The sequence below is a fragment of the Talpa occidentalis genome, unplaced genomic scaffold, assembly GCF_014898055.3.
Source record: "Talpa occidentalis isolate TD23 unplaced genomic scaffold, MPIMG_talOcc4v2.1, whole genome shotgun sequence".
Lineage (NCBI taxonomy): Eukaryota > Metazoa > Chordata > Mammalia > Eulipotyphla > Talpidae > Talpa > Talpa occidentalis.
Genome location: NW_026555331.1, coordinates 31462174 through 31489722, shown reverse-complemented (window position 1 = coordinate 31489722; position 27549 = coordinate 31462174). Strand labels below are relative to the sequence as shown.

At 35.7% G+C, this 27549-nt stretch overlaps 1 protein-coding gene across 6 annotated transcripts in view; it reads left to right on the top strand.

Moving 5' to 3' along the window:
* The window catches only part of VPS13B (vacuolar protein sorting 13 homolog B), a 622702-nt gene that overhangs the window by 385592 nt on the left and 209561 nt on the right, over positions 1-27549 (top strand). For 4 of the 6 annotated variants that reach the window (XM_054692064.1, XM_054692063.1, XM_054692065.1 and 1 more), the window contains 2 exons: positions 3034-3160; positions 5865-6008. In XM_054692064.1, the coding sequence (XP_054548039.1) occupies positions 3034-3160; positions 5865-6008 (271 nt within the window). Of the gene's footprint in view, positions 1-3033; positions 3161-3392; positions 3803-3869; positions 3958-5864; positions 6009-27549 lie in introns of those variants that run through there. The other 2 variants (XM_054692068.1, XM_054692067.1) reach the window with 2 other exon arrangements.

The window sequence follows — 27549 nt, the reverse complement described above, 5'->3', positions numbered from 1 at the left end:
ATACCAACAAACTTCTGCTGAATTCTGACACTATATGAAGAAAATGTTATATTCTACATCTTAGAGATTCTGTTTCCCAGACTGCCCTCCAATTCAGATGCCAGTTGTAAACCCAGGCTGTTACCTGTGTTTCTACCAACCAGCTATAGATTGTAGGGTCCCACAACCCATTCTTTAAACTCAAGTCCAACTATTTACAGCTGTATGTCAGAAGTTCTCATGACCTTTTTTTCAAGTTTGATTATTTGCTAAAGTGGCTCACAGAAATCAGGGAAACATTTTACTTAGTAGATTGCTGGGGAAAGCAAGCTGAGGTTCCATGCCCTCTCCGGGTGATTACCTTTTGGGTTTCTATGAAGGCTTTGTTACATCGATATGATTGATTAAACCATACATTGTTGCAGTTGGGCTCAATTTCTAGTCACTCTTCCCTTCCCAAATGTTTAGGGATAGGACTGGAAGCTTATCTGCCTGTCACAGGGTGGGTTCTCTTGGCAATCAGCCCTATTCTCAGATGCTTCCAAAACTCTTATCATTCATATAGCAAAAGACACCTCCATCATTTTCAACACTTAAGAAATTCCAAGGATTTTGGAAACTGTGAGCCAGGAAATATCAGTGACCAGATATATATTTCTTGTAAATCATAATATTGCAACAGGTGATATAAATTACAGCTGCAAATGTATGTGAGGGATTTCCCATTATTTTTGATTTTCCAGGGGTGACCTGGTGGTTCCCTCACCCCTACCGCCCCATTAGTTCTCTTGCCAAGAAAGGCAAATTTTCTCCTTTGCTGTTTCTGATTGGTAGATGTTTCAGCCTTTAAGGGCCTCTGATCTAGGTGGGCAGTTCATTTAAAAATCCTTGCCTATCAGGGGAGTAAGAATTAGCCTGTTTTCTCAATAAAGCCATAAAAATCTAGAGTTGTTTGCTAGAATGGCTAAGACCCTGAAGTCATTATCAGTGTAGTTAATTCTTTGAGTTTTACTTCCTTCTTTGGTTATTTGAAACATTAGGTTATTATCTAATGAAATATTTACCAAGTTTAATTCTTCTTGTAGTTATTTCTTATGTTTCTTTTTTCTTTGTTTAATTCATCCTTGAAGATATTTGAAACACAAAAAAAATCAATGATTTTTAAAATGTGCATCATTACATCCAATAGTTCACCTGAGATAACAGAAAAGTTAGCACTATATACCTGACAAGTTATTAACTTTTTGACTTTACCTTATTAGAATTTTTTTCTAAGGGCATAGGTCTTGTTGTGTTATATTACAGATTTAATTCATCACATAATTGGAGAAATTATATGAAAAAGCATACTTTTTTTTGGTCAGTGCTTTATTTAATGTTTGTTTTTATTTGGTTACCTGCCATCTTTTCCATTTTAAGATATTTTTAATTGTATATTTTAGCACTCCCATGTGAGAACACATCAGATGCTACATGTTTTTCATTTTGGTCATCAAATGTAATTTGAGCTATTATGCACTAATACGATGTTTCTCAGGATCTCAATCCTTCCTCTGCACTCATAGATTTTTTTTTAAGGATTTATTTATTTATTTATACAAGCACTGGGTACAGTCAGAAGCACGGGAGGGTGAGAGAATTCACCAGAGCGGAGAGCAGAACAGGCAGACTGACGAAGTACACTGCTGAGGGGAACAGCTGGTGGCAGGAGAGGTCTGCGCACCATGTGGGACCCTTGCCCAGAGGCCGGGGATGGAACTGGTGCTGCAGAGGCTGCGGGCAGCTTCGCAACCCAGCGCTCAACCACTGCGCCACCGGGGAGGCCCTGCACTCATAGATTTTAATGCTTCTTCCTGTTACCCTCTCTATTCACCAAATCTCTTAATTCTTTAAAATTGACTTTCTTGAAATTCAATGCATATGTGTCACAGAACAGATGATCCAATTTGCTTTTTTGGCAGACAACTTACAAATCTCTGCCCACTGCAAAGTTAAAAAAAAAATTCTAGTATTCTTTAGACTACTCTGGTAGAAAAGAATATAGAAAGACTTGAGTTTTATCTGGGCTTTTTCATGAGATAACTTTGCCAATCCTCTGATCTCAACTTTTTGATTTTTTGATATAAGGGAATAATAGGGACATTTATAGGAAATATTAAATTAATAGTTTGAAGGTACTTGGCATATGGCTTACTAGTGAGATATAAAATTATATTTCATAAAATGAAAACTAAGAATATGGTTAGACTTAAAGATTTACACTAGCACAAGTTTTGGTTTCTGAATAATATTTTCTAATTTCATCTGCCACATATGCGATATTGAAATTATTAGCGATTTTGTGTGTAAATTAGAAATATTGTGCTAAATAACTGATTGAAGGAGAGTATGTATAAAAGAAGAATTAAAATAGAGGCCAAAAGCTATTCTAGTATTAAATGACCCTTCAGACCCAATTCTGGAACCTTGTTTCTACTGCATAGGCTTTGTCTAGCCCTCAACTTCATTTCTTATTTGGTAATAATGGCACTAGTAATGATCCTTACTTTACCTACAGGACTATTGTGAAAAAACATGGCAGTATTCAAGTCACAAAACCATTTCACACTCTGTATAGGTATGGACTCAGATCCTTTTAAGAAATTTTAAAAAACAGAAATCAAATATTAGGAGGATATGCTTATGAACCTTGTAAGATTGGAAATACAGGAATTGTCAAATAGAAGATCAGAAATATTAAAAGCAGGAAATTTAAAGTTCACAAATAGTAAGATTTTTATTGGTTACAAAAAGGACAATAAACTACTTTCAAGAACAAAGGAATTAAAAAGAAAATATATGGTGAAAGGTCCTAGGATGCTAATAGGAAATTGATTAAGTACATATTTTCTCTTTAATATTTTTGCTTTCATAAGTCTGGAAAATTGTAGTTATAAAATGGTGACAATAATGTGATTCTGTCATACTGTTTGTAGTACAAAGACTTCTGCAAATATAATGAGCAGTATCCTTGAAGAGTATGAAATGGCTAATATTTTTCACTTTATCTTTTAGCATACGACGGCATCAAGAAAGAAGAGCAATTCTGACTCCCATTTTAACAGATTTTTCTGTACGAATAACTGGAGCACCTGCCATTATTTTCACCAAAACAGTTTCTCCAGAAAATATGCATACTGAGGTTGGAACTTTGCTAGACTTTATTTTAATTTGCATAATGGAACAGCTCCTCTGCATGTTAGGAGTTTTCATAGTTTCAGTGCACAGGATGTCAGATTAGCTTATTTTTAAGAAGTTACTATCAAAACTAATTTTTATTGAGCTTTATTTATCTAGTAACTGTTGCTTTACAAGTCATAATTCATTTAGTTTTCTTAATTCTTTTACCTTCTCCTACTATCCTCATTTTATAGATGAGGAAACGGAAACATGGGAGGCCAACAGAAACAAATAACTTGTCCACATTTTCATGAGTAGTAAGCAGCAGAGAATGTTATGAAATAAACTGGTGAGACTCTGGACCCTACACCCATAATCTCTATAATCTTTTTCTAATGAAACAGCAGTAATACTGATAGATAACAGCTTTCACATGGATTAACTGACCTAGAAAACTGTACAGGAAATAACCTTATTTCATTTTCACAACATGAGATACACCTATTTGTATACATATCTTATAGAAGTTAAGTGACTTTATCAGTGATTAAGTGACTTTATCAGTCTCACATAGCCAATAACTGGGGAATCCTGGTTTCTAGTCTGATCACTATGTTGTAGTGCCCATGTGCTTAGAGTAGAAATATGATCATAATGTGTGATACATCATAAACAAATTCTTCATAGAAATTTATTATGCTAAGATCTTTGTAAACTTTGACCATTCACAGGGTTATGGGCAGTTGTTATGGGAAGTTCAGAAGAATTAAAGATTGAATACATATTCTAAGCCAGCCAATAAAACTTGGCTTTCCTTCTGTAAGTTTTTAAAGAACAATTTTTTTTGTATATGCTATCTTTTTTGATGTTTATAATAGCCCAACAGAGAAGTTAAGTTAGGCATGGTATCTGTACCCACAAAAAGGTATGTAAAATGAAGTAAATCTTACCATTGTCCTCCAGTTACTTAGTAGTTACACATTAAATACATGAAGTTCTTCATGTGATGCCCTATTTTTAAGCTAATGTTGCTGTGAATCAAGACACGTTGGAATTACATTTCAGAGTTGCTTTTATTTCCTGTTTGGCTCGCAGAAATATCAGAATGACTGAATTATGAAGGCTTTTTTCCTAAAAATACTCTTATTTAGATCCCAAAATACTTATCATCATGAAATTTAAAAAGTGCTTAATAAAATTCTGTCCTCTCTTAATAAACTCATTTATAATTAGATGACTTTACCAGAAAGTTCCCCATTGCCAGGTGAAATAAGCATGAAGGTAGTATCAGAAAACCTAATTCTAAGCCAACCTGGGCTTCATACTAAAGGCTGTCATTTTCATCTTCAGCCATTCATGTAAATTCTTTGCTCATCAATTTCAATTATGCATATATCAGTTACCTCATATTGTTGCCCCAGTTACACTCCTGATTATTCTTAGGATCAAATTGATCAAATGAAATGAAAGGAGGCATATGAAAAAGCTGTTTCTATAAAAATAGACATTTTCCTTGTTTTATGGCATTGACTGCTCATTCTACCAGTTGTCATACTCTTTAAGCTACCAACATCATAAATCACTAATTTTCACAGTAGGTATGTCATTGTGATAGAACATAGATATCTTTAGTAAAATTTTCATCCTCCCGGTAAATATTGTAGTGACAATTTAATTTTTTTCTTAATATCTGAGTCTGCTTTTTTGTTTCTTTGCATCATTACTTGAGGAGTAAAGTAAAAAATCTAACTATAATGAGAAGTACAGGGAACAAGTGGGGAAGAAGTTTGTTTAACTGAACAAAAGGGATAATCATTTCTGACATGCTGTTCTTTATGACTTTATTAAAAGCTGCTCTAAGCTATCTAGTTAGTATTTGAACCAGTCATAAGTCTTCTTAAATTGGTTGACACTAATAAGAAGGTTTGTTGGACGTTTCCAGCATTTGAACATTGTCCACATGCACTTCATGACAAGAGGCAGGACTTCTGCTTATTAAGTGAAGCTTCTGGATTGTTTTTCATAATGTTTTCCTCCTCTGAATGGTTTTCCAACAATGAATGTTCAAATGACTCAGTTCTGTAGAACAGCACTAGTTAAGTAGTGGACATCTATCTCATGCTGCCAAGATTTTAACAGTTTGAAGAAAAAGTAAAACTAATTAATCCAGCTCTCTCTGGCTTGAGCCTTCTATTATGTTATAAATCTTTTGGACTGTATCCTTTTGAGAAAACTCAGACCATCCACTTGTGATTCTAATTGCCTGCCTACAGTTGCCTGTTTGCATATGTCTCTCCAACTACATCTTTACGATATTCCAAGTACTCTAGTATTAGTGAATACATTATCCTTGCAGAACACTTTGTTGGTTTGAAAATGAACAAGATTTTGCTGAAGAATTACATCATCTTGTATATATTGAAACAGTGATAGTAGTTTGTTATGAAAAGGTCATATATAAAAGAAAAGATGAAAAAGTCTTATTGTTTGTTGCTCTGTAACTAGCATAGGGCCTGATGCATAGCAGGCCCTTATAAACGTTTATTAAATTAATCCATTACATTTTGTGAAGTGATTGGTCACACTGTTTCTATTAGTCTCATTTACATATGAACTTGAGTCCTCAGGAGACTTCCTCAAAATAATACAGGTCAAATAAATAAGAATGATAAATTATCATCCAATGACTATCGGGTTATTTATATCCAACCTTTTTTATCCTTCAGGAGATTTTAGTGTGTGGCCATTCCTTGGAAGTAAATATAACCACAAACCTGGATTTCTTCCTAAATGTGGCTCAAGTTCAACTCTTACATCAGTTAATAGTAGCAAATATGACTGGACTGGAACCATCAAACAAAGCCACAGAGGTAACTATTACCTGATTTTGATTAAACTTAACTGCATTTCTGCCAACTTTACATTCATAATGAGAAGAGACTATAATGAATGCTTTGTACTAATTATTCTATTGAATACATTTAATTTTATTCAAAATATGATCATAACTCATTTTGCCTTAGTGTTCCTTATTTTTTTAATTTCTTCTTTTTCTCCAGTAATTTATCATACACCACTGCAGAATTGCTGCAGCCTTTCTTCAGAAAACCCTGTTAAAAATGGATTTTATTACCCTGCTGTAATTTTTAAATTACAGTGCAAGAAACCTGGTATAGCTTTCACTTACTCATATATGTTACAGAAATAGGGCCTCTTTTGGAAGTGAATTTTGTAAGAGTACTATGGGAATATCTTCAATAAATAACGTCTAGAGCATTCTTTTCCCATGCTCAGTGAAGAATGGACATAATCATAGAAGTTGAATGTCTGCCTAGAATTTTAATTTTGATCCGGTGTTCATTGGAAGCCTACAATGTAACCACAAAACATGTCAGCATGAAACAAAGAATGCTGCTTGTTAGATACTTTCAAGATATGTTTATTTTTGTTTCCATATTTTGTAATCATATATGATTTTTGGAGTAAATCTATAAAAACTCAAGTGTAGGAGCTGTTTATCTTTAAATAAGACATTGCCTTAATTTTTTCTTGTGTTAGACAATTGTATTCTTTTAGAAGGAAAAGGAGGTATTGCTAAGAGCTGCTTGATGCTAGGCCATGTGCCAAGTATTTTCATATAAGTTAGGTCATATATCTTCAAGCATGTAATCACAACCACCCTATGAAGTGGTCTTGGGAGTTATCACCATTTTAAGCATTAGGATCTTGGGTCTCAGAGTCAGGAAGTAATGTACCTGAAATCATATATATATATGAAAATATATGTGAAATCATATATATATAATATACTATATATATTAAAAAAATAGATGGAGCTGAGATTCGAATTTAAATCTTTCACTTCAGTGTTTTTTCCACAGCTCGTGTACTGTAACTGCTACATTTGTCTTTCAGTCATTCTGTTTAAAAATAACTAAAATGACGAAGCTTTTAATTTTCATAAATAGAGATTCTCTAACTTTATTATCTTAATATGCATTATATCTGTACATTACCTTTTTTAAGGATTATAAAACTATATATTCTCCAAAAAATACTGACTTTTTCTCAATATACTTTAGGCAGTGCTTATAAATGTAATTATATCATATGAAAATAAGCAAAACAAAGAAATTTCCCTGTGGCATTTTTAATGAAGTCCTTGAATCAAGTTGGGTTGGGAAAGCATTTAAATTCCTGTATTATTTGTGCCAATTTAATGACTCTCATATCAGTGAAATTTAGCTTATATATTACTGACATGTCTTAGGAATTTATACAACTTAAGCAAAATGATTGCTATTTGCCTAATTAGTTCTAATAACTAACTCATATAGATTACTAGCAACCATTACTTCAGTGTTGTTATCCTCAGTGTCATAAATGTCAGCTACACAGTTTTTGCTATTTTAGAAATGTTTTTCTGACCCTTTGCTCCTTCATGGAAATGATATTAAAAATACATCATTTATAATGAAAAATGGTTAAGATAATAAATTTTATTTTTTGTGCATTGTACCACAATTTTAAAAAGAAGTGTAATCTTTATGAGAGAGGGTAACTTGGCCCTTCCCTGGTCTCAGTGGGGTATGTCTGTGAAATTTAGTTCCTCAAGTTATCAAGTTGTGGGTGTTCACAGTATGCCACCTTTTTTTTGTTAATGTAGAAGTAATGTTTTAATAATCTTTTCACATAATTGGGAATATTAAGTTTGGACACTAAATATAAACTATGCAAGTAGTAGTTTCTCAAAGATTATTTGCAAAGTCAAACCTGAAATAATATCATTGAATATTTCCTATACTGTTATATTAATTCCATGGGTTACTCTCACATACTGAATTGGATCTTGTATTAATGTATGATTTTTATTTTTATGTTTATTTTTTTTTGAGGTAACATTGATTTGCATCATTGTTAATATTTTGACAGTATAAGGATTCCTACCACCAAAGCATTCATAAAGCAGCACTATAACCCATTGTGCTCCTCCCTCACTTTGTGCTGGCCCCTCTCTAAATATAGTGCGCCTTTATTATCCTTTCAATTTCCATGGGATTTTTAGTGATATCACTCATTTGTGTTTGTTTGTTTTTTTTTTTTTTTTTTTTAAATACAAGCACTGGGTACAGTCAGAAGCGTGGGAGGGTGAGAGAATTCACCAGAGCCAGAGCGGGGAACAGAACAGGCAGACTGACGAAATACACTGCTGAGGGGAGCAGCGGGCGTGGCAGGAGAGGTCTGTGGGGCCCTCACAGGCAGCAGGGGATCGAACCGGCGCTGCAGAGGCTGTGGGCAGCTTCGCAGCCCAGTGCTCAACCACCACGCCACCAGCCACCAGGGGAGGCCCTCATTTGTGGTATTTTTAATTTTATTCCTCTCTCCTTTTTTTATTTTTCAGTTAGCCTGTCTAGAGGTTTACTGATACTCATCTTTTTGACAAATTAGCTTTTGGTTTCATTGATTTTCCTTTGTTGGTTTCCTGTTTTAAATTTTACTGATTTCTGCTCTAGTTCTTGTTACTCATTTCCTTCTAATTACCTTGGGTGGTGGTTATATTTTGCACAGCTTTTGACAAGGTTTCTTTTGAAAGATTAATTTTAATAACTTTGGGAATATGGTGGGAAATTTTTGTTAGTGGAGGAAATATATCTACACTATAAACAGAGGATAAGAAAAAATAGACAAATCCTTGGAAATAGAAGTATAAAGAATGGAATAATCTAAGCATTAATTCCAAAACCAATGTGTAATGTTAATTTTAATTATATGGGTCACTGATGTATGATGAAAAATTCAGATTCACTGCTTAAAGAGAAGTACTGCAAATAACAAAATGACCAGCTAAGGGCTCAGGCAAGTTATTTCCCATCTTGACAAAATTTTTGTAGTATTTGCACACTGAAAAATGTATTTTAGATGGGATTTAGCCAGTGAATGAAGTAGCCTGCATTTGTACTCTGATTTTCATTGTCCCCTTCAAGCATTGTGACATCCATGTGTGTTGACTCCAATAATATTTACTGTCCTTTTAAATTAATGTCTTCTCATCTCTTATAAATATTATGACAGTGTTAATAAGTACATGAGGAAAAAATTAAAAAACATTTAAAACTATATTTTTTAAGATTTATTTTTTATTTATACAATAGCAGGGGTACAGGCCAGAGGCGCGGGAGGGTGAAAGGATTCACTAGAGACAGTGGGGAACAGAACAGGCAGACGAGACCAAAAGCACTGCTGAGGGGAGCAGTGGGCGAGACAGGAGAGGTCTGCCACACCATGTGGGAATCTCCCTGGCTGGCTGGGAATTGAACCGCGCTGCAGAGGCAATGGACAGCTTCACAGCGCTGTGCTCAACCCGCTGTGTCACCAGGAAGGCCCTAAAACTAATTTTTAAAAAGCCAAATTCATTCCATATTCCAAAGTATAGCCAGACCTTGGAGATATTATGACTTACGTTCCAGACCACCACTCAAAAGTCAGTATCACAAAAAAGGTGTGTCACTTGAAATTTTTGGTTTCCCAGTGCATTGTAAAGCTGTTTCCCCTGTACTATCTTCTGTTAAGTTGCATAAGCATTATGTATATAAAAACCAATGTACATACTTTAAAGGTACTTTTTTTGCTGAAAAATGCTAATCATTATCTGAGACTCAAGTGAGTTGTAATCTTTTTTGCTGGTGGAATGAATGCCTTGCCTCAGTGTTGATGACTGATGACTGATCAGGGTGCAGTTGTTGAAAGTCAGGGTAGCTGTGGGAATATCTTAAAATAAGACAACAATGACATTTGCTAAATTGACCCTTGCTTGAAAGATTTCTCTGTAGCATGTGATGATGTTTGGTAGCATTTTACCCACATTAGAGCTGCTGTCAAAACTGCAGTGAATCCTTTCAAACCCTGCTGCTGTTTTGTCAGCTAAGTGTATATAATATTGTAAACTCTTTGTTGTCATTTCAACAATGTCCACAGCAGTAATAAGATTTCATCCCAAGAAACCATTTTATTTGCTCATTCATAACAAGGAACTTTTATCTGTTCAAGTTTATGGTAAGAGTATAGTAATTCAGTCACATCTTCAGGCCCTACTTCTAATTATAGTTCTCTTGCTATTTCTTATATCTAAAGTTACTTATTTTGAAACCTTGAACCCCTAACAATCATCCATTTGGGTCTGACCCAATTTCTTTCAAATTCCTGTTACTGTTTATCTTTTGATCTCCTGCCATGAATCACAAATGTTCTTAATGGCATTTAGAATAAACTTTTCCTGAAGGTTTTCATTTTCAATTCATTACCCTGACTCATCAGAAAAATCACTATCTATGGCAGCTGTACCCTCATGAAATATTTTGCCTAAATTATAAGACTTGAAAGTCAAAATGATTTCATGATCCAGGGGCTGCACAATGGATGTTTTGTTAAAAGTCATGAAAACAACATGACTCTCCATGTATCAATATATTTCCATCAGAGCTTTTAGGTGACCAGGTACATTGTCAATTTGCAGTAATATTTTGAGAGGAATCTCTTTTTCTGAACAATGAACTTAACCACGTTTAACTCTAAGCTGTTTCTTCTAGTATTTGTCTCCATAATTCAGAAAAAAATAAATGCATTACCATCTGTTGATTTATCTTAATATTATCTAATTGCTTGCTATTTATTGTTAAGGAGGAGTCCACCTTTTACTCATTTTTTAAAGATTTATTTGTTTATGCATACAAAAACTGGGGTGTAGGCCAGAGGTGTGGGGGTGAGAGGATTTATCAGAGACAGAATGGGGAGCAGAACAGGCAGATGTACTGAAATACACTGCTGAGGGGAGTAGTGGCTAGACAAGAGAGGTCTGCTGCACCATGTGGGTTGGCTCCCTGGCTGGGGATCAACTCATGTTGTAGTGGCTGGTGATAGCTTGATAGTGCTCTGTCTTCAACTTCCCTGCAACCACTAGGGCGGCCGCATCTTTTACTCTTTGTTGTATGTCTCCATCTTCCCAGTATTCTTATATCATACTTTAAGTCAATATGAATTGCTTATTGCATAGTAAAGTAATATGTGATTTTATTTCCAGTCTTCATACATTTTGGTTTATCTTGAGTTTAAACATTGCCACATATTTAATTTTCTCAGTTTTTTAAAATCTCTGCATCTTCTTTCTTCTTTCATTTAACTTCATCTCCAGCTCCCACCTAATTGTCCATAATTCCTGACAATTTAATTTTTCACACTTTGAAACTTATAAGAACATTTCTAAGTTTCACCTGAAAAAAGTACCTTTTCATCCTCCATTCTGCACTGGTAGTTCTCTAGACCTGCCACTTGACACAAAAGAATGAGATTAGAGAAAATTGTATTTTCAGAGGTTAATGTAAAGAGTTTTGGAGAAATTATAAGGTATCAAATAAGAATTTTTTATAAAAATTAATAAACTTGCCAAAGTCTTTATCCCACATAAAATATTATGTATTTTGAGTTCATAGTAGACACAGAGAACACATGTGAACAGATACAGTTTGATGATGGGAGCTGGTGTGGGAGAGGATGTTGCTGTTCTAGCTTATCTTGCTACCTTCTAACTTGAGGTAGGTGTGAAATGAACATGCCAGACCAGAGGTTACAACCATCTGTATTTAGGAAAGGAGATAGAGACTTTGAGTGCTGTGCATGTAGAGACTTTCCATTGGTGTTTCTCTGATAATGATTTCCTTTCAGAGGTAACTGCTTGGTTACTGTGTGTAACGCTGCAATAAATAAGGGCTCCAATAAAATAGGGATTCACTCAGAGCCATTTGGATTAGAGGTCCTGGGAGAAACATGCCTGGAATTTCTTAAAATCTAGCCTGGAAAAGATATTAAATATTTTGCTGCTTATCTTTTCCAAGGGAAGAACTTAGGCACATTGAACTGTCACACCTGCCTAAATTTTAGTTAGGACTTCCAAATATTAAAATAGTGTGTTTTTCCCCTGATAAGTTTCTGCTGAGAGAACACTTCATAGTTATCTAAATGAAGATGCTAAATAAACATCATGAAAAACAAAAACTAAAAATTTATTTTAGGGCCTCCCTGGTGGCGCAGCGGTTGAGCGCCGGGTTGCAAAGCTGCCCGCAGCCTCTGCAGCACTGGTTCTATCCCCGGCTGCTCCCCGGCCACCAGAGGAGGGTCCCACATGGCGCGCTGACCTCTCCTGCCGCCCGCTGCTCCCCTCAGCAGTGTACTTCGGTCCTTCTACCTGCTCTGCTCCCTGCTCTGGCTCTGGTGAATTCTCTCACCCTCCCGTGCTTCTGACTGTACTCAGTGCTTGTATAAATAAATTAAATAAATAAATAAAAATAAATCTTTAAAAAAATTATTTTAAATAAATATAAGATTCTATAACATAGCATTATTTTTAACTAAATATAAAATGTATTTTTAGTTTCATGCTGATATTTATCCATTATTGAATTTTTAACCAGAAATTCAGTCAATGAATTATATTCCTTATGTGGTATTAAAACTTTCTATTCAGTCTTGTTCAGCAGTATTCGTTGAGAGCTTATTATATACCAGATATACTGGTTACAGACTGACAGAGGTATGAAAAATAAACTGTGACCCCGCTCTCTAGGATTTTAAAATCTACTTGAGAAAACATAAACAAATGAACTAACTTATAACTAAGAAGCAAAGCAATAAATGAGAAGTGTTATATTGTAAAGGGCTTTGAATACTAGACTGAAATGTTTTAAGTAAGTAGTCAGTAAGGGGGAGTTGAAATTAGTTGAACTAGAGATTAATCTGAATAATAATAGGTATGCTTTGAAGCCAAAACCATTGTAGAATGAACCTCTCAGTTGTACTCACACATTGATAGTAGGTTTATGATCTTCAAATATAAGTATCAATGTTACAATGTTATATTTTCCCTATTTTAACAAAATATATTTCTTTCTACTATAGTATCAAATTATTTCAATTAAGATTTGAAATATCTGTTGCTTATATTACCCATTGTTTCCAGAAACTACAATTTTTCTATTTAAATAAAAAGAGCACATACTTAAAATTTACTAAATAGAAGGGTGAGAGGGCTAAGATTGCCCTGGGTTATGTTCATTTGACTGCAGTAATTACCCTGTTATTCCTGAATAGCAAGTAATCATCTTATTAAGCCTACTTACAGAGGTAGTATATGTAAGGAGTAACACATGCTCATTTTCAAATCAGTGTTTAAGAGTAAATAAGACTTTTGTAGCAAAATAAAAACCATATTTTTAGGGGCAAAGAATAGAACCACATCATTGGGGATCTGAAGGTGGAGGTTCTTTGATCCAAATACTACATATCCTGGAGAAGAATGTCGACAACTTACAACAGTAATTACCTTTCTTCTTCCTCCTCCACCTAACCACTTGGTTGTAGGCACTTCCGTAGCTCTCCTTTGCTTTTAGCGTTGAGTACTTTCTCACTTGGTAACTTGTCCCATGCATTCTTGCTCTCTTTAATAACTAAAAATTATGTTTCTTCACAAAAAATTCATTTATAAAAAATTTACTTTAGCTATCATAAAATTACTTATTCAGTGTTTCTTCACTATTTCTAAAGTGACAGGTATTTTCACCAAAGTAAGATTTCTGTTTCACCAGGTTTTTTATTGTTATTTATATATTGGGCCTCTCTGAAACTATCTAAAGAATAAAAAACAATATAAATTACTATATCCAACTGTCTGTGAAGCATGATAAAATTAAATTTTAAAAAATGTTAGTTAAGCTGGCCAGAACAGGTAAAGTCCAGTTAGCTCTAGCTACATCTTCAGTCAGTTCCTGTCCTTTCAAGACCTCTATTCCATCTCATCCCGCCTCATGTTCTTTTGTAATAATATTTCTTCCTTTCCCTGCTAGGTTATAAGTCTTCACACTCTGAATTCAATTCTGCTACTTCAAAAACTTCTCCTTCCTCATTTGCTTTCCTCAATTTTCAAAGATGTCTTTTAATATATTCCTCATGGTCTATAAAAATGCTTTTATATAAGGAGGAAAGTGCTAGGAAAATAGATTATAACTAATTCATTAGTATCTTTTTTAAGTAAAAAAATATATAAATATGCTGGCTGTTCAAAATAACTGAGAGTCCATGGTTTGCTTGGTTTTCTGTCAGTTGTACTTTTCTAACAAGCAAACTCTGGACTTTCAATTAGTGTTGCATAAAAGAATCAACATTTTAAGAATATTAACATCACAGCCATGGGAATGTATATAATTCTCATCTAAGATTTCATGCATTTTAAAATTGCTTATTTCCAGAACTTTGGCTCTACATCAAAGGTTTTCTGCAACAAATGACTAAAAATCCTTTTACATAGTATAGAAGTATATAAAATAAACACCAAAGCCAACACCCAATAATCTTCCTTTAAAGATTCCTAGGCTTTAGCAAATGTACCTCAGGTGCCCTTTTACCTTTCTTTCTAAATATTGACCCATTCAGAAATGCATCTTTGGTAGCCCAGGGGAAAAGGAAATATTCTACATTTGAATGTTGTGGTGATTACACCACAAAACACATTTTTTTTTAAAGATTTATTTATTCATTTATACAAGCACTGGGTACAGTCAGAAATGCGGGAGGGTAAGAGAATTCACCAGAGCCAGAGCGGGGAACAGAACAGGCAGACTAATGAAATACACTGCTGAGGGGAGCAGCGGGCGTGGCAGGAGGTATGTCGCACCATGTGGGACCCTCGCCAGCGGCCGGGGATTGAACCGGCGCTGCAGAGGCTGCGGGCATCTTCGCAGCCCAGTGCTCAACCACTGCGCCACCAGGAGAGGCCCCACAAAACACATTTTTAAAAATCCTATCCTACTGTGCATTTTAAGAGTGAATTTTATTATTTACAAATTATGCTCCAGTAAACCTGTCTTTAAAAAAATGTTCATCAGTCAAGAACACAACTTTGGAAGATGTTAAAGTATGCTGTCAACAGTGATTTCCACTAATGTCGGAATATCATTATGCTGACATTCTGACATTTACAAGCTAAATATCCCTAAGCAGTGTTCTGTGGAAAATTAATTCATTTAAAAACTTAAAGAAGTATTTTAAGAATGAGATGTTCCATTAGTTATAGAACCTCTATTGCTGCAAATGGACATAAGATGTTGATAAGTTGAATGAAGTATAATGAAAATTAAAAATTAGCATTCCATATAAAATATATAACCTTAAAGTAAATTTTACATAGATATTAACTGGTTGAACTATAATTGGTTTTTCAGCACTTTATTTTGGCAAAAAAGTTTTTATCATGGTATGCCAAGATAAATAGGTCTGCCAGCATTTACCTCCATGCAGCAAATGTCTATGGTACATTTACAGAAACAGATAATAAAGGAGTGTACTAGATAGTTTCAGTATTTTAGAAATAGCAGCACAGCAAGTAATAGATATATGAAAAAAGGAACATTCTTTGTAATGTTCATATAACTGAAAACAACTACCAAGATTCCAATGGACTAACAAGTATGTAAAAGCAAGAGGGAATAAGAGTAATAGATGAAATAGATTATTTAGTTAAATGATCATAGTTTGTGAGTGATAATATCAACTAGTATAACCTTTTTAGACTGTATTTTGGTAGTATGTCTCAATAGCAATAAAATTCTCAAGTTTTCCTAGTAAGTTTGCTTCAAGAAAATATCCTAAATCATCACTAGAAATATAGGATACTTACTTATAAAGTCATATTTTCTAAAGTATGTTATTTTTAAGATAAGTATATATTAAATGTTCAAATGTATGTCACCACCAAAACTGATGGTATGAGATAGCTGTAGAAATATTGCTGTTATAGTAAAATTGAAATTAAAAAATATATATATAACTTGTTTTAGGATAGCATTGTATATAACTCTTCTAAGAAGCAAGAGGACAATATGACCTTGTACTTAGACATCCATCACATTGAAAGATTTATAAACAACTTTTCTACCCTAATTTCTGCTAGACTTTGTTGTTTTTAGAAGGCAAAGTGAATAAATAGGGCTAACTTCAGTTCAGGCTTAATTGTTAAGTAGAAGAAATGTGTTGTCTCTTCCTTTTTTCTTTCCCTTTTGTTGGTTACCTATGCTATGCTCAGTTCTGGCTATTTTTTTTTTTAGATTGTTTTATTTATGCATACAAGAGCTGAGGTACAGGCCAGAAATGTGGGGGGTGAGAGGATTCACCAGAGACGGAGTGGGGAACAGAACAGGCAGAGTGACCGAAACACATAGCTGAGGGGAGCAGCGGGCATGTCAGAAGAGGTCTGCTGCGCCATGTGGGTTGCTCCCTGGCCAGCTGGGGTTTGAACTGGTGCTGCAGAGGTTGCGGATTGCTTCCTAGTGTGGTGCTTAACCCCTTGCCCCACCTTGATCCTTGATTTCTTAACTGTTGTTGGGTTATTTGCTGACACTGTGTATCCAGAAAAAAATTTACCTATCTTGTTATGCTGCTTTTTGTTTTCTGATGCAATAAATATTAATAGTAACTTTAATAACACAATTACCTGGAAGACTGCTCTTTGCTCAGTCAATCAGCACCATGTGCTAGGAAGGAGAAGAGGAAAAGGATAGAGAAGAAAAATTCCTTTGTGTAGTATTTTGGCAGTTTTCTTCTCATTGTTTCTTAAATCATAGTGATTAGTAAAGATAGGCAGAAGCTAACATACTTACTTTTAATGTTAGTTCATGTTTATATTTCACAAATAGTTATTTAGCCTATCAGTTGTTCTCAGAGCTGTCCCACTGATTGTCATATTTGAAAACTGAATCCTAGAAGAATGGAGTGATAAGGGTAATTGAATAAAACCTGGAAAAGAACCTAAGCATACTGGCCTGATCAATTACCATCTCAAAAGCAAAAGGAAAGTGTTGGGATTGGGTGGCAAAGTAGTTCTCTGCATGCAGAGAGCTGCTGGCAAGAATTCATCTAGAGTTTTTAAAACCTAACTAGAATTTATTCCTTTATGATCTTTGATGGAAATATAAGGGCTTTTCTTTTAAAGGAAGGCCTAAAGGGTCTTTCTGTGAATGACCACAGAAACTGCCACTGTTGCTGCTAAACACAACCCTGGAAATGAAAACCTACTATCCAATATAGCTTCCTCATATCAGCGGACCCTTCATATAACTTTCTAAATATAATCCTTTCTTCTCTATTAACTTTTTCTTTAAAGTAATATTCTTTTGAGTTGTTTCTCCAGCTGTGATATCTCTGACTACAAATAACAGAAAATCCAAAGAGTAAGGAAATGACTGACTCTCATAACTTTGAAATCCAAAGGTAGGGAAGACTTTAGAGTTATCCAGCTTCTATTTTTCTGCTATAATTAGCCTGTGTGGTGGCACTGAGGCTGTAATTAAGTTCCTGGCTACATGTCTACACTTCACACCATCCAGTTATTTCCCAAAGTTGTCTTTCAGGGGTGAGGAGGTTTCCTCCCAGAAGTTCTAAGAAAACCTCTTTCCATGAATTTTTAGGCCAAATTGGGTCACCTACCCATTCCTGAACCAAGCCCTGTGATTTAGGAATTTCCCTTTGTATTTGACTTAGACCTGAATTTCTTTTTTTTTTTAAGATTTATTAATTTATGCATACAAGAACTGGGGTACAGGCTAGAGGTGTGGGGGGTGAGAGGATTCACCAGAGATGGAGTGGGGAACAGAACAGGCAGATTGACTGAAGTACACTGCTGAGGGGAGCAGCGGGCGAGACAGGAGAGGTCTGCTGCCCCATGTGGGTCGCTAGCTCCCTGGCCAGCCGGGCATCGAACTCATGCTGCTTATTGCTTCACAGTACTGTGCTTAACCTGTTGCACCACCAGGGAGGTCCCTAGATCTATATTTCTGAACCAATTACAGGAAGGAGATCTATACACCCAAGGGTCCTGGGGTTGGGGTTAACTTCCCCTGAGACACATAGATTGGGGTGTTTTTGATGCTTCATGAAAAGAAATAGGAGTGCTCTAAGAATGGGGGAAATTAGAATGGATGATGGGTATATAAACAATGTCTACTTCAATTATTTGGGTTTGTTTCTTCCTCTTTTAGCTTTAGGATCACTATTAAAAAGTTTGACCTTTTAGTGTAAGTTGAGCCTTTAGTGACCTGTTCTGGAACTTAGTCAGGTTCCTTACCCTTCTATGGCTATTTCCCAGTTGGAACTTCATAAGGATTCAAAATAATGTAGTAAGGGACTTAGCATATAAGGTGTCAATAAATAAAAGTAATTGGCATTAACATTTTTGTTGATTTTTAAAATCATAAATAGTAAGTGATATAAAAGTCCTTTTTTTCCCTGCTGAAACCCATTTTTTCCCTAGATAATTATTAATTTAGAATGTGAACAAGTAAATGTCATTAGAGCATCTATGGGATTGGTATACATATGCTTACTCAAAGATGCTTTTTTTTAATGTATATTTGAAAAATTTCATGATGATGTGTTGGGGGAAAATGAATTTACAGAAATGACATTGTTACAGTAAAAACATCAACAACAACAAAGTCAGTGCAGCCTAAATAACAATTTAAGTAAATTGCTACAATGATACTGTCTATGTCTCAAACATTCCATCTCTCTATGAGGAAAAGCATGATTTGACATTCTGAGTTTCCGGACTTAGAATTGCTTGACATTAGCAATTTTATATGAGCAGCCTGTGACACAAAAGAATAATGAAGTACGTATGAGATCTCACTAAAAAAGCTTTGGAACTAGCCTCTTAGAGATAAAGGAATAGGAGGAAAGAGGTAGATAGAAGCAATTGGAAAAGTGACTTTTATTCACTGTCTGTTATTCATGTGTCAGAGGCTCAGTGGTTATGAGAATGAATAAAATATCTTCCCAATCTTTTTTTTAAGATTTATTTTTATTTATTTAATATATTTATACAAGCACTGGGTACAGTCAGAAGCGTGGGAGGGTGAAAGAATTCACCAGAGCCAGAGCGGGGAGCAGAGCAGGCAGAAGGACCGAAGTACACTGCTAAGGGGAGCAGCGAGCAGTAGGACAGGTCTGCGTGCCATGTGGGACCCTCCTCTGGTGGCCTGGGAGCAGCCAGGGATCGAACTGGTGCTGCATAGGCTGCGGGCAGCTTCGCAACCCAGCGCTTAACCGCTGTTCCACCGGGAGGCCCATCTTCCCAATCTTGAAAGAGCATATACCTTATATCAGAAGATATCCCCATCAGTAAATAATTATAGAGAAGTTCCATAATAAATTTGTGTATGAGAGTTTGGTACAGAAAGTCTTACTAAAGGGTCCTCAGAGTTAGGGGAAATCCTTTAGTTAGGGGAAAGTTATTAAAGTTTGACTCTGTTTCCCAAGGAGTTTTATCATTTAAGAACATAGAAACTTGTAGCTAACTCATTAAGATTTGACAAGAAATGTTAATTCCATCTCCAAAAAGCAGGCACCTACCTTCCTTTGTCAGCTGAATTCCTAGGTTTTCTGCATGTGGTGATATGATTGAGAAAGGTTACCTGCATACCCTCTCTCCTCCAGAATTAAAAATGAAAGATCATCAGATCAGGACAAGGTCTTACAAAATAAATAGGCAATAGTCAGGGCCAAAACCTTGGCATTAATCCCCACTGCCTTCTCTTTTCCCTCTCCTGCCATATGTCATCATTCTCCTCTCCTACTGGCTATCTGTTTTAAACATCTCTTCTGATCCAACATTTTAGAATTGCTCCAATGGACGCTTCCAGTAGTGTATAACCTGGCCCACTTTTCATTGCTATTTTTGCTTTACCATGCTGCCACCTGTTACTTTACCAGCACCTTTTTGGTTTTGGTCTTGGGTTTTACTGACTGTTTTGCTGCAGAATTTACTGTAATAGAATCAGACACTTATATAAGTAATTTTTGTAATCAGTGTCTAGGCAGCTCTTAGAATGGCTTGGCATGAAAGGCTGAAGAAGCACCCACATACTCAAAAGTTTTTCACCAATTAATGAGGTTATTCAAGAAATAATCATTCCTTTATGTAGGATAGTGGGATACATGGATAAACAAGTGAGCAAAAATAATAGGAAATTCATGTGTAAAATTTGGGGCAATGCAATAATATCATTAGCTTCTAACATTGGTATATAACTTTTTACAGTCCATGAAACTTTTTCATTTATATCATTTAATTTAATATCACACCATCCCTTTAAAATATGTATTTTCTTCATTTTATTAATATGTTGTCATCATTAAAATCAGGTAAGTGAAAGAGCCAAGGTCTTCTAATTCTAATTCCAGAGTTATTACACCCTCCCCACACTATTATTGAATCTAGGGAACAAAAAACTATAAACACATTTGTTTTTGGCAAGTGAAAGGCAAGTAGGAACTTTTCCTAACTCTAAATTGGTAGACTAGAAATCCAGCTACTGCAGTGAGAGAAATGTTGGCTCTAATAGGTAAGCATTATTTTATATATGATCCTCCAATACTGTTCTAGCTAGAATGTTCAGAAAATAAAAGGCCATAGTTTTTATTTTTAATCTACAAATAAATTATGATGAAAAGAATAAACAGAAATTATAATTCCTGGATTATGGTATTTGTGTATGAGGGTAACGTGTTCAAAGTGGAACTCCTGATCTTTCTCCTCCTCCAAACGTACTCCACCCATAGTCTTTTTTCATATCAGTCATTGACAACTCCCATTTTTCCAGTTGCTGCAGCCAAAATTTATGAGGTAATACTCACCTCCTCTTTTTTCTATTATACATCACATCTAATCTGTCAGGAAATGCTCTTGACTCTAACCTTCAAACTATATCCAGAATTTGATCTTTCTCACCACTTTCACTGTTCTGACCTATCACAAGCCACTTACCTAGATTACTAGGGCAGTCATCAGACTTGACTTCTTTTTTTCACCCTATTCTCCCTGCCTCACATTCTCCGCACAGCAGCCAGAGTGTTCTTTTTAAACCTAAGATCAGTCCTATTGCCACTTCAAAAGCTTTCTTTCACTGGCTTCTGTTTCTCTCAGAGAAAAATCAAAATCTTTACAATGGGCTTTCCAGGCCTAATAAGATCATCCTCCCCCCATAGCCCCCCGTGATCGCCTCTCCTACTTTTTGTTCCCCATTGCCTGCTAAGCTCTAGCCTCACTATTCTCCTTGCTTTCCTTGAACATGCCTGGTGTGATTCCTGCCACCAGGTTTTTGTAGGGCTTTTTCCCAGAAGCTCAAGTCCATATTCAAATGCTCCTGCCACCATGACTACTCTATATAAAATTGCAACTTCTTCACAATTTCTTCTTTACCCTGTTCTTAATTTTCTCATATCACATAGGATTTACTAATGTACATGATTAATGTATTTTATTTATTCTCTTATCCTCTCATAGTCTCCATAATGACAGTTTTGGGGATTTGTTTTGTTTCATTTTGTTCAAGGATATATCCCCAGCACTTAAAATTACTGCACAGAGTAGGAGTTCAGCACCAGTTTATTAACTGAATAAATGATGGATTATATTTAATGAATTCCTTTAAGCAAAGAATTTGCAGCTATTGAGGCACTGATGCATTGCTGATTGTGATAGCAATTGACTAAAAATGAGCCCTATATGACAAAACTACTTGTAAAGATGATAGAGGTGAGAGGGCTGAACAAAATTAGTTCAATCATAAAACTACTCAAATAAACTGTTGGTCTTTGTTTTAAAAAGGAAAGGAGGATGTATATGAAATTGCTTGAGGGTTCCTAGATCTTATTTATATAGCACTTAACATGATACGGCTTTCCCAGATCTGTAAAGAAACCAGATATTTTGCATTCATTCATTCAACAAGTGTTTTTCAATATAACTATTATATGCCAGGAAAAATGAAGTAATTTCAAAGTTGAAACTTGAAATTACAAAGCAATTATAAAAAATATCCTTTATTATATCTATATTTAGTGTAGAAAAATGAAAGTTTCACTGCGAAACTTAGTTTAGGTTAGCTTGCCAGCATATACATTCTCTTAGCTTTTGGCAGTCAATCATTCTCCATAAGCAGAGCTACTACTACTCATCTACCATTAGTAGGACATGCTTTTAGAATTCTTACTTTGCAGTAATACTATGAATAGTGGCTCAGGTCTGTGAAGATATTTTTCTGTATAATTCTTAACTGACCCAATACTAAATGAACTAACTTAACTACACAATCCATTATCTAGGCTCATGAGATAAGGAGCTCGGCAAGGTCACTACTGGGTTATGTCTATCACTTGGTGGCCAGTGCAGGTTTGATCCTAACGTGTTTTTCTAATGCTTTGGCCAGCCCAGTTCTTTTGGGCTAAGGCACCATTCCCTTTTAATGTAGTAAGCACTTTTTCCCCTATAAAATAGCCCATTCCTTGGAACGGAAACAGCATTAGGTCTTTGTAACTTGGGTAGTTTTTAGCCCTGGATTGTTTAGTTTGTAAAAATATTTGACTTAGACTGAGTTTGTGGCCTAATGATGTTTAGAAGAGTGCCAAAGTGTAACTCATAGAATATGCCAGTAAAAACCTTAGTTGGAAGAGGTGAATAAGGGTTGCGTCATTTTCCTGGTAGGTGTAACCAGGCCTGAAAATTCATCACTGCCATTTTTAAATTTGTTCCTAAGAATAAAGTCAAGTGGTATTCTGTGAACTACATTAAGTATCAAAATACAATATATGCCAATTCCTTGAGTCACTGTCCCACTGCCTTTATGTTGTTAAGGAAGCTTTATTTCATCATTGTGTTTTATTTACCAAAAACAGTAGTAATATTTTTCCCTGACTTTTAGTGAGCAATTTTATTCCATTGAAAAGCTTGAACATACCAGGTTTTTCATGATGATTTAACTTTGACATCAAGCAAATTCTTGTTAATAAACGTTCTTGTAAAGTGTTTCGAAACTTATTTCTAAAATATACATTCTTAAATTGAAAGACCTATTGTGGGGGGGGGAGGAAATAAGCACATTTGTTTAAAATAAAACAAAGTTTGTGAGTAACATGCACTAATCAGGCTAACACCACAGATTAGATTTCTAGACTTACAACTTTTTTTTTTTAAGATTTATTTATTTATTTATACAAGTACTGGGTACAGTCAGAAGCGCGGGAGGGTGAGAGAATTCACCAGAGTCAGAGCAGGGAGCAGAACAGGCAGAAGGACCTAAGCACACTGCTGAGGGGAGCAGCAGGCTGCAGGAGAGGTCTGTGCGCAATATGGGACCCTCGCCCTGCGGCTGGGGATCAAACCAGCGCTCCAGAGGCTGCGGGCAGCTTCGCAACCCAGCGCTCAACTGCTGCGCCACCAGGGGAGACCCTAGACTTATAACATTTAAACAAAGATTTTAGGATTCAACATGTATTAAAATGTGTTTAAGTCTCCTTGATTGGCATAGGGCACTTGAAAATTACTGAATGTACAATTTCCTGCCTCCTGTTGTGAATGAATATACCTTAATAATTCCTAACATGTACTTATTTGTGTGTATGTTAAGAGAAACAGAGGTGCTGAAATAGATGGAATCACAAAACTCTCTCCTTTGACTTGGAGAATGTGGAATAGAAAGAAAAATGAATTTTTGGCATTTGATACAGTTGAATACACTGATCATGGCTTGGGTGGCAGATAGCAGAAGAGAGTAGTGTGATCCCTGTTTTTCTTAAGCTCTTAGAACTGGAACCTATCTTTCACATGAAGGGATATTCTTTCCCCTTCACAATGGTTGGTGGCATTGTACTAGGGCTTGCTGTCTTCACTTAAGAAGAATATATGCATGGGTATAATAAGAGAAAGAAAACAGGGTCCTGCCCCAACAGGAAAGGTAGTTCCTGTGAACACAGGTTGCTGTATCCATAGTCTTGGGAATATTTTCCTATAACTTCAACCACAGTTTATACTTACTAGTTGGCAAACATTCACAAAAACCTCCCTTTTTTGGGCCTCCCCTGGTGGTGCAGCAGTTGAGCGCTGGGCTGCGAAGCTGCCCACAGCCTCTGCAGCGCTGGTTCGATCCCAGGCCACCGGGCGAGGGTCCCACATGGCGCGTAGACCTCTCCTGCTGCGCCCGCTGCTCATTGGTCTGCCTATTCTGTTCCCCGCTGTGTTGCTGGTGAATTCTCTCACCTTCCCGCGCTTCTGACTATACCCAGGGCCTGTATAAAGAAACAAATAAATAAATCTTAAAAAAAAAAAAAACCTCCCTTTTTTGTACCATCTGATGGCAAGTGTATCTCTTTGAGCTGATGATTGTATTCTCCATATTTCACTGTTTTTCTTTCATATCTGAGGTCAGGAACATAAGGAATGCACAAACATAACTGTGGTTGGAAGGAAGGTAAATAGAAACTACAAAATAGCCCCAGTTTCAGACCAGAGCTCTTGATAGAGTGACCATGTATTTTCTCATATGAATGGGAGAATTTGAAAATAATAGTAAGTACTATTAATCAGTACAACAATAGGTATGAAGTGTGAAGATGAAGTAGGCCATTCCAGATATATAATCAATTTTTTTTATAGTGGGGGAAATATTTTTTTTTGTTTTTCTAAAACAATATTTGCTTGCCCCCACCCCGTCAGATTGTGTCCTCATAGAATTTCCTTTCCCAAGGCACCCATGTACCATCACCACAGCCCCCTGTGCTCCTCCCTCCCTCCCTCTGATCCTTCTCCCTCATCCTCCCCTGCGGTATGTCTCTGATTTATAATTGTCTGTTTTTGCTTTGTTGTGTTTTGTACTGTTATTATTTTTTTTACACTGATGTCTTACTTGGTTCCCCTATATTCCTGCTATAAGTGAAACCATCCTATATTTTTCTTTTTCCTTCTGGCTTATTTCACTGAGCATAATTCCTTGAAGCTCCATCCACATTGCTACAAATGGCATGAGTTTATCTTTTTTAATTGTTGAATAATATTCCATTGTGTATATATGCCACATCTTCTTGATCCAGTCATCTATTTTTGGTCTTTTGAGTTGTTTCCAGGTTTTTCCTATTGTAAATAGTGCTGCAATAAACATAGGTGTACAGGTGTTCTTTTGAATCAATGGTTATGTGTCCTTTGGGTAGATCCCTAGTAGTGGAATTGCCGGGTCTTTTGGTAGCTCCATTTTTAGCAGACTGAGGAACCTCCAGACAGCTTTCCATCATGGTTGGACCAGTTTGCACTCCCACCAACAATGTAGGAGAGTTTCTTTTTCACCACATCCTCTCCAACATTCGTTGTTGCTTGTTTTTTGATATGTGTCATCTTACTGGTGTAAGGTGGTATCTCAGTGTGGTTTTGATGTGCATTTCCCTGATTATAAGTGATGAACATTTTTTCATATGCCTATTGGCCATTTGCATTTCCTCTTTGAAGAAATGTCTTTTAAGTTCTTCTGCCCATTTCTTGACTGGATTGTTTGTTTTGTTTTTGTTGAGTCTTGTGAGTTCTTAGTATATCTTTGTGATCAGTCCCGTATCAGTTGAATGGGATGCAAAGATTTTTTTCCCAATCAGTGGGGTGTCTCTCTGTTTTGGTTACTGTCTCTTTTGCTGTACAGATGCTTTTCAGTTTGATGTAATCCCAGGTGTTTATCTTTGCCTTCACTATCACTGCTTTGGGTGATGAGTCTTTAAAGATGTTTCTGAGATGTATGTCTTGTAGTGTTTTATCTATATTTTCTTCTATAAATTTTATAGTTTCAGGTCTTATGTCCAGTTCTTTTATCCATTTTGAGTTGATTTTTGTGCATGGTGAGAGGTAGTGGTCTAGTTTCATTTTTTTGCATGTGAAGCTCCAGTTTTCCCAGCACCATTTATTGAACAAACTGTCCGTGTTCCATTGTATAGTCTTTGCTCTTTTGTCAAAGATTAGTTGTTCATATAAGGGTGGCTTTATTTCTGGACTCTCTATTCGGTTCCATTAGTCTGTATGTCTGTTTTTGTTCTAATTATTAGAACAAAATACCAAACTGTTTTAATTATTACCAGACATATAATCATTTAATGAAGGAATGTGTAAAATGCTACTATTGCCTCAGCCCCAAAATCTTCATTTTCTCTGAGGCAGCTGTAAGATATCAAAGAAATTAGAATAACAATAGAGAAATCAACAATACCAAAATTTGATTCTTTGAAAAGATCAGCAAAATGACTGACTAAGAAAAAGAAGTTGCTAAAATCTGAAGTGAAAGGGGGAGGGGTATTAGAACTGACCTTACAGAAATAATAAGGATTAGAAGAAAAACATGCAGCATATATAAAAATTAACACAAAGTGAGTCATGACCTAGATGTAGGAGAGAAAACTATGAAACTCTTAGAAGAAAACCTAAGAGCAGATTTTTGTGGGTTTTGCTTAGGCAGTGATTTCTAGATATGACAAAAAGCACAAGCAATCTAGTCAATTAATAGGATTTAATCAAAATTAGGAAAGTAAAAAAAAAACTACAACCCATATTTGGGTGAATCTATTTTCAATAGTATATCAATAGTGCAAATACAAATAACCCAATTAAAAAATGGGTGAAGTCTGAATAGACATCTCTCCAAAGAAGGTATGTAAGTGGCTAATATACAACTATCTATACCAGTTGTCATCTGGGAAATGCAAATCAGTGCCACCATGAGTACCCTTTCATACCCTTTAGCATGGCTGTGATCATGAAGACAGATAACAAGTGTTGCTGAAGATGGTAGGAATGTAAAATATTGCCTTTGTTTGGGAAAACAGTTTGGCAGTTCCTTAAAAGATTAAACATAGGTTTATAAATAACCCAGCAGTTACACTGCTAGATATTTAGCTAGAGGAATGAAAGCTTATTTTCATACAGAAACTTGTTTCTGAATATTTATAATAGTAGTATTCATAATAGCTGAAAAATGGAAGCAACCCAGGAGTTGATCAACTAATGAATGAATAAAATATAGTGTATCCATACAGTAAACTATTATGCAGCTATTCCATGGAACATAGTACTGATATATGCTACAACATGGATGAATCTTGCAAACATTGTGCAAAATGAAAGAAGTCAGTCACAAAGAACACATTTGTATGGTTCCATTTAATAGAATGTCTAGGGAAATCCAGAGAGACAGGAAGTAGATTAGTACTTGTTAGGGGCTGGCAAGGACATAGGAAAGTGAGGTAGTGAAGGAAAGTGACTCCTAATGAATGGTTATGGAATTTCTTTTGGGAGTGAAGTGTACATATTAATGTGTACACTTGAAATAGATGATATGGTATGTGAATTACCTCAATAAAGCAGATAGTTAGACATTTATTAATGGGTGGTTGACTTGTAGCAGATCTGAGCTTTGTGACCCACAAATCACATACATACACATTTGTGACACAACTTTCCTGGGGCAGCTCTGCTTTTATGTACTGTGTATATTGCACATTCCCCTCCCT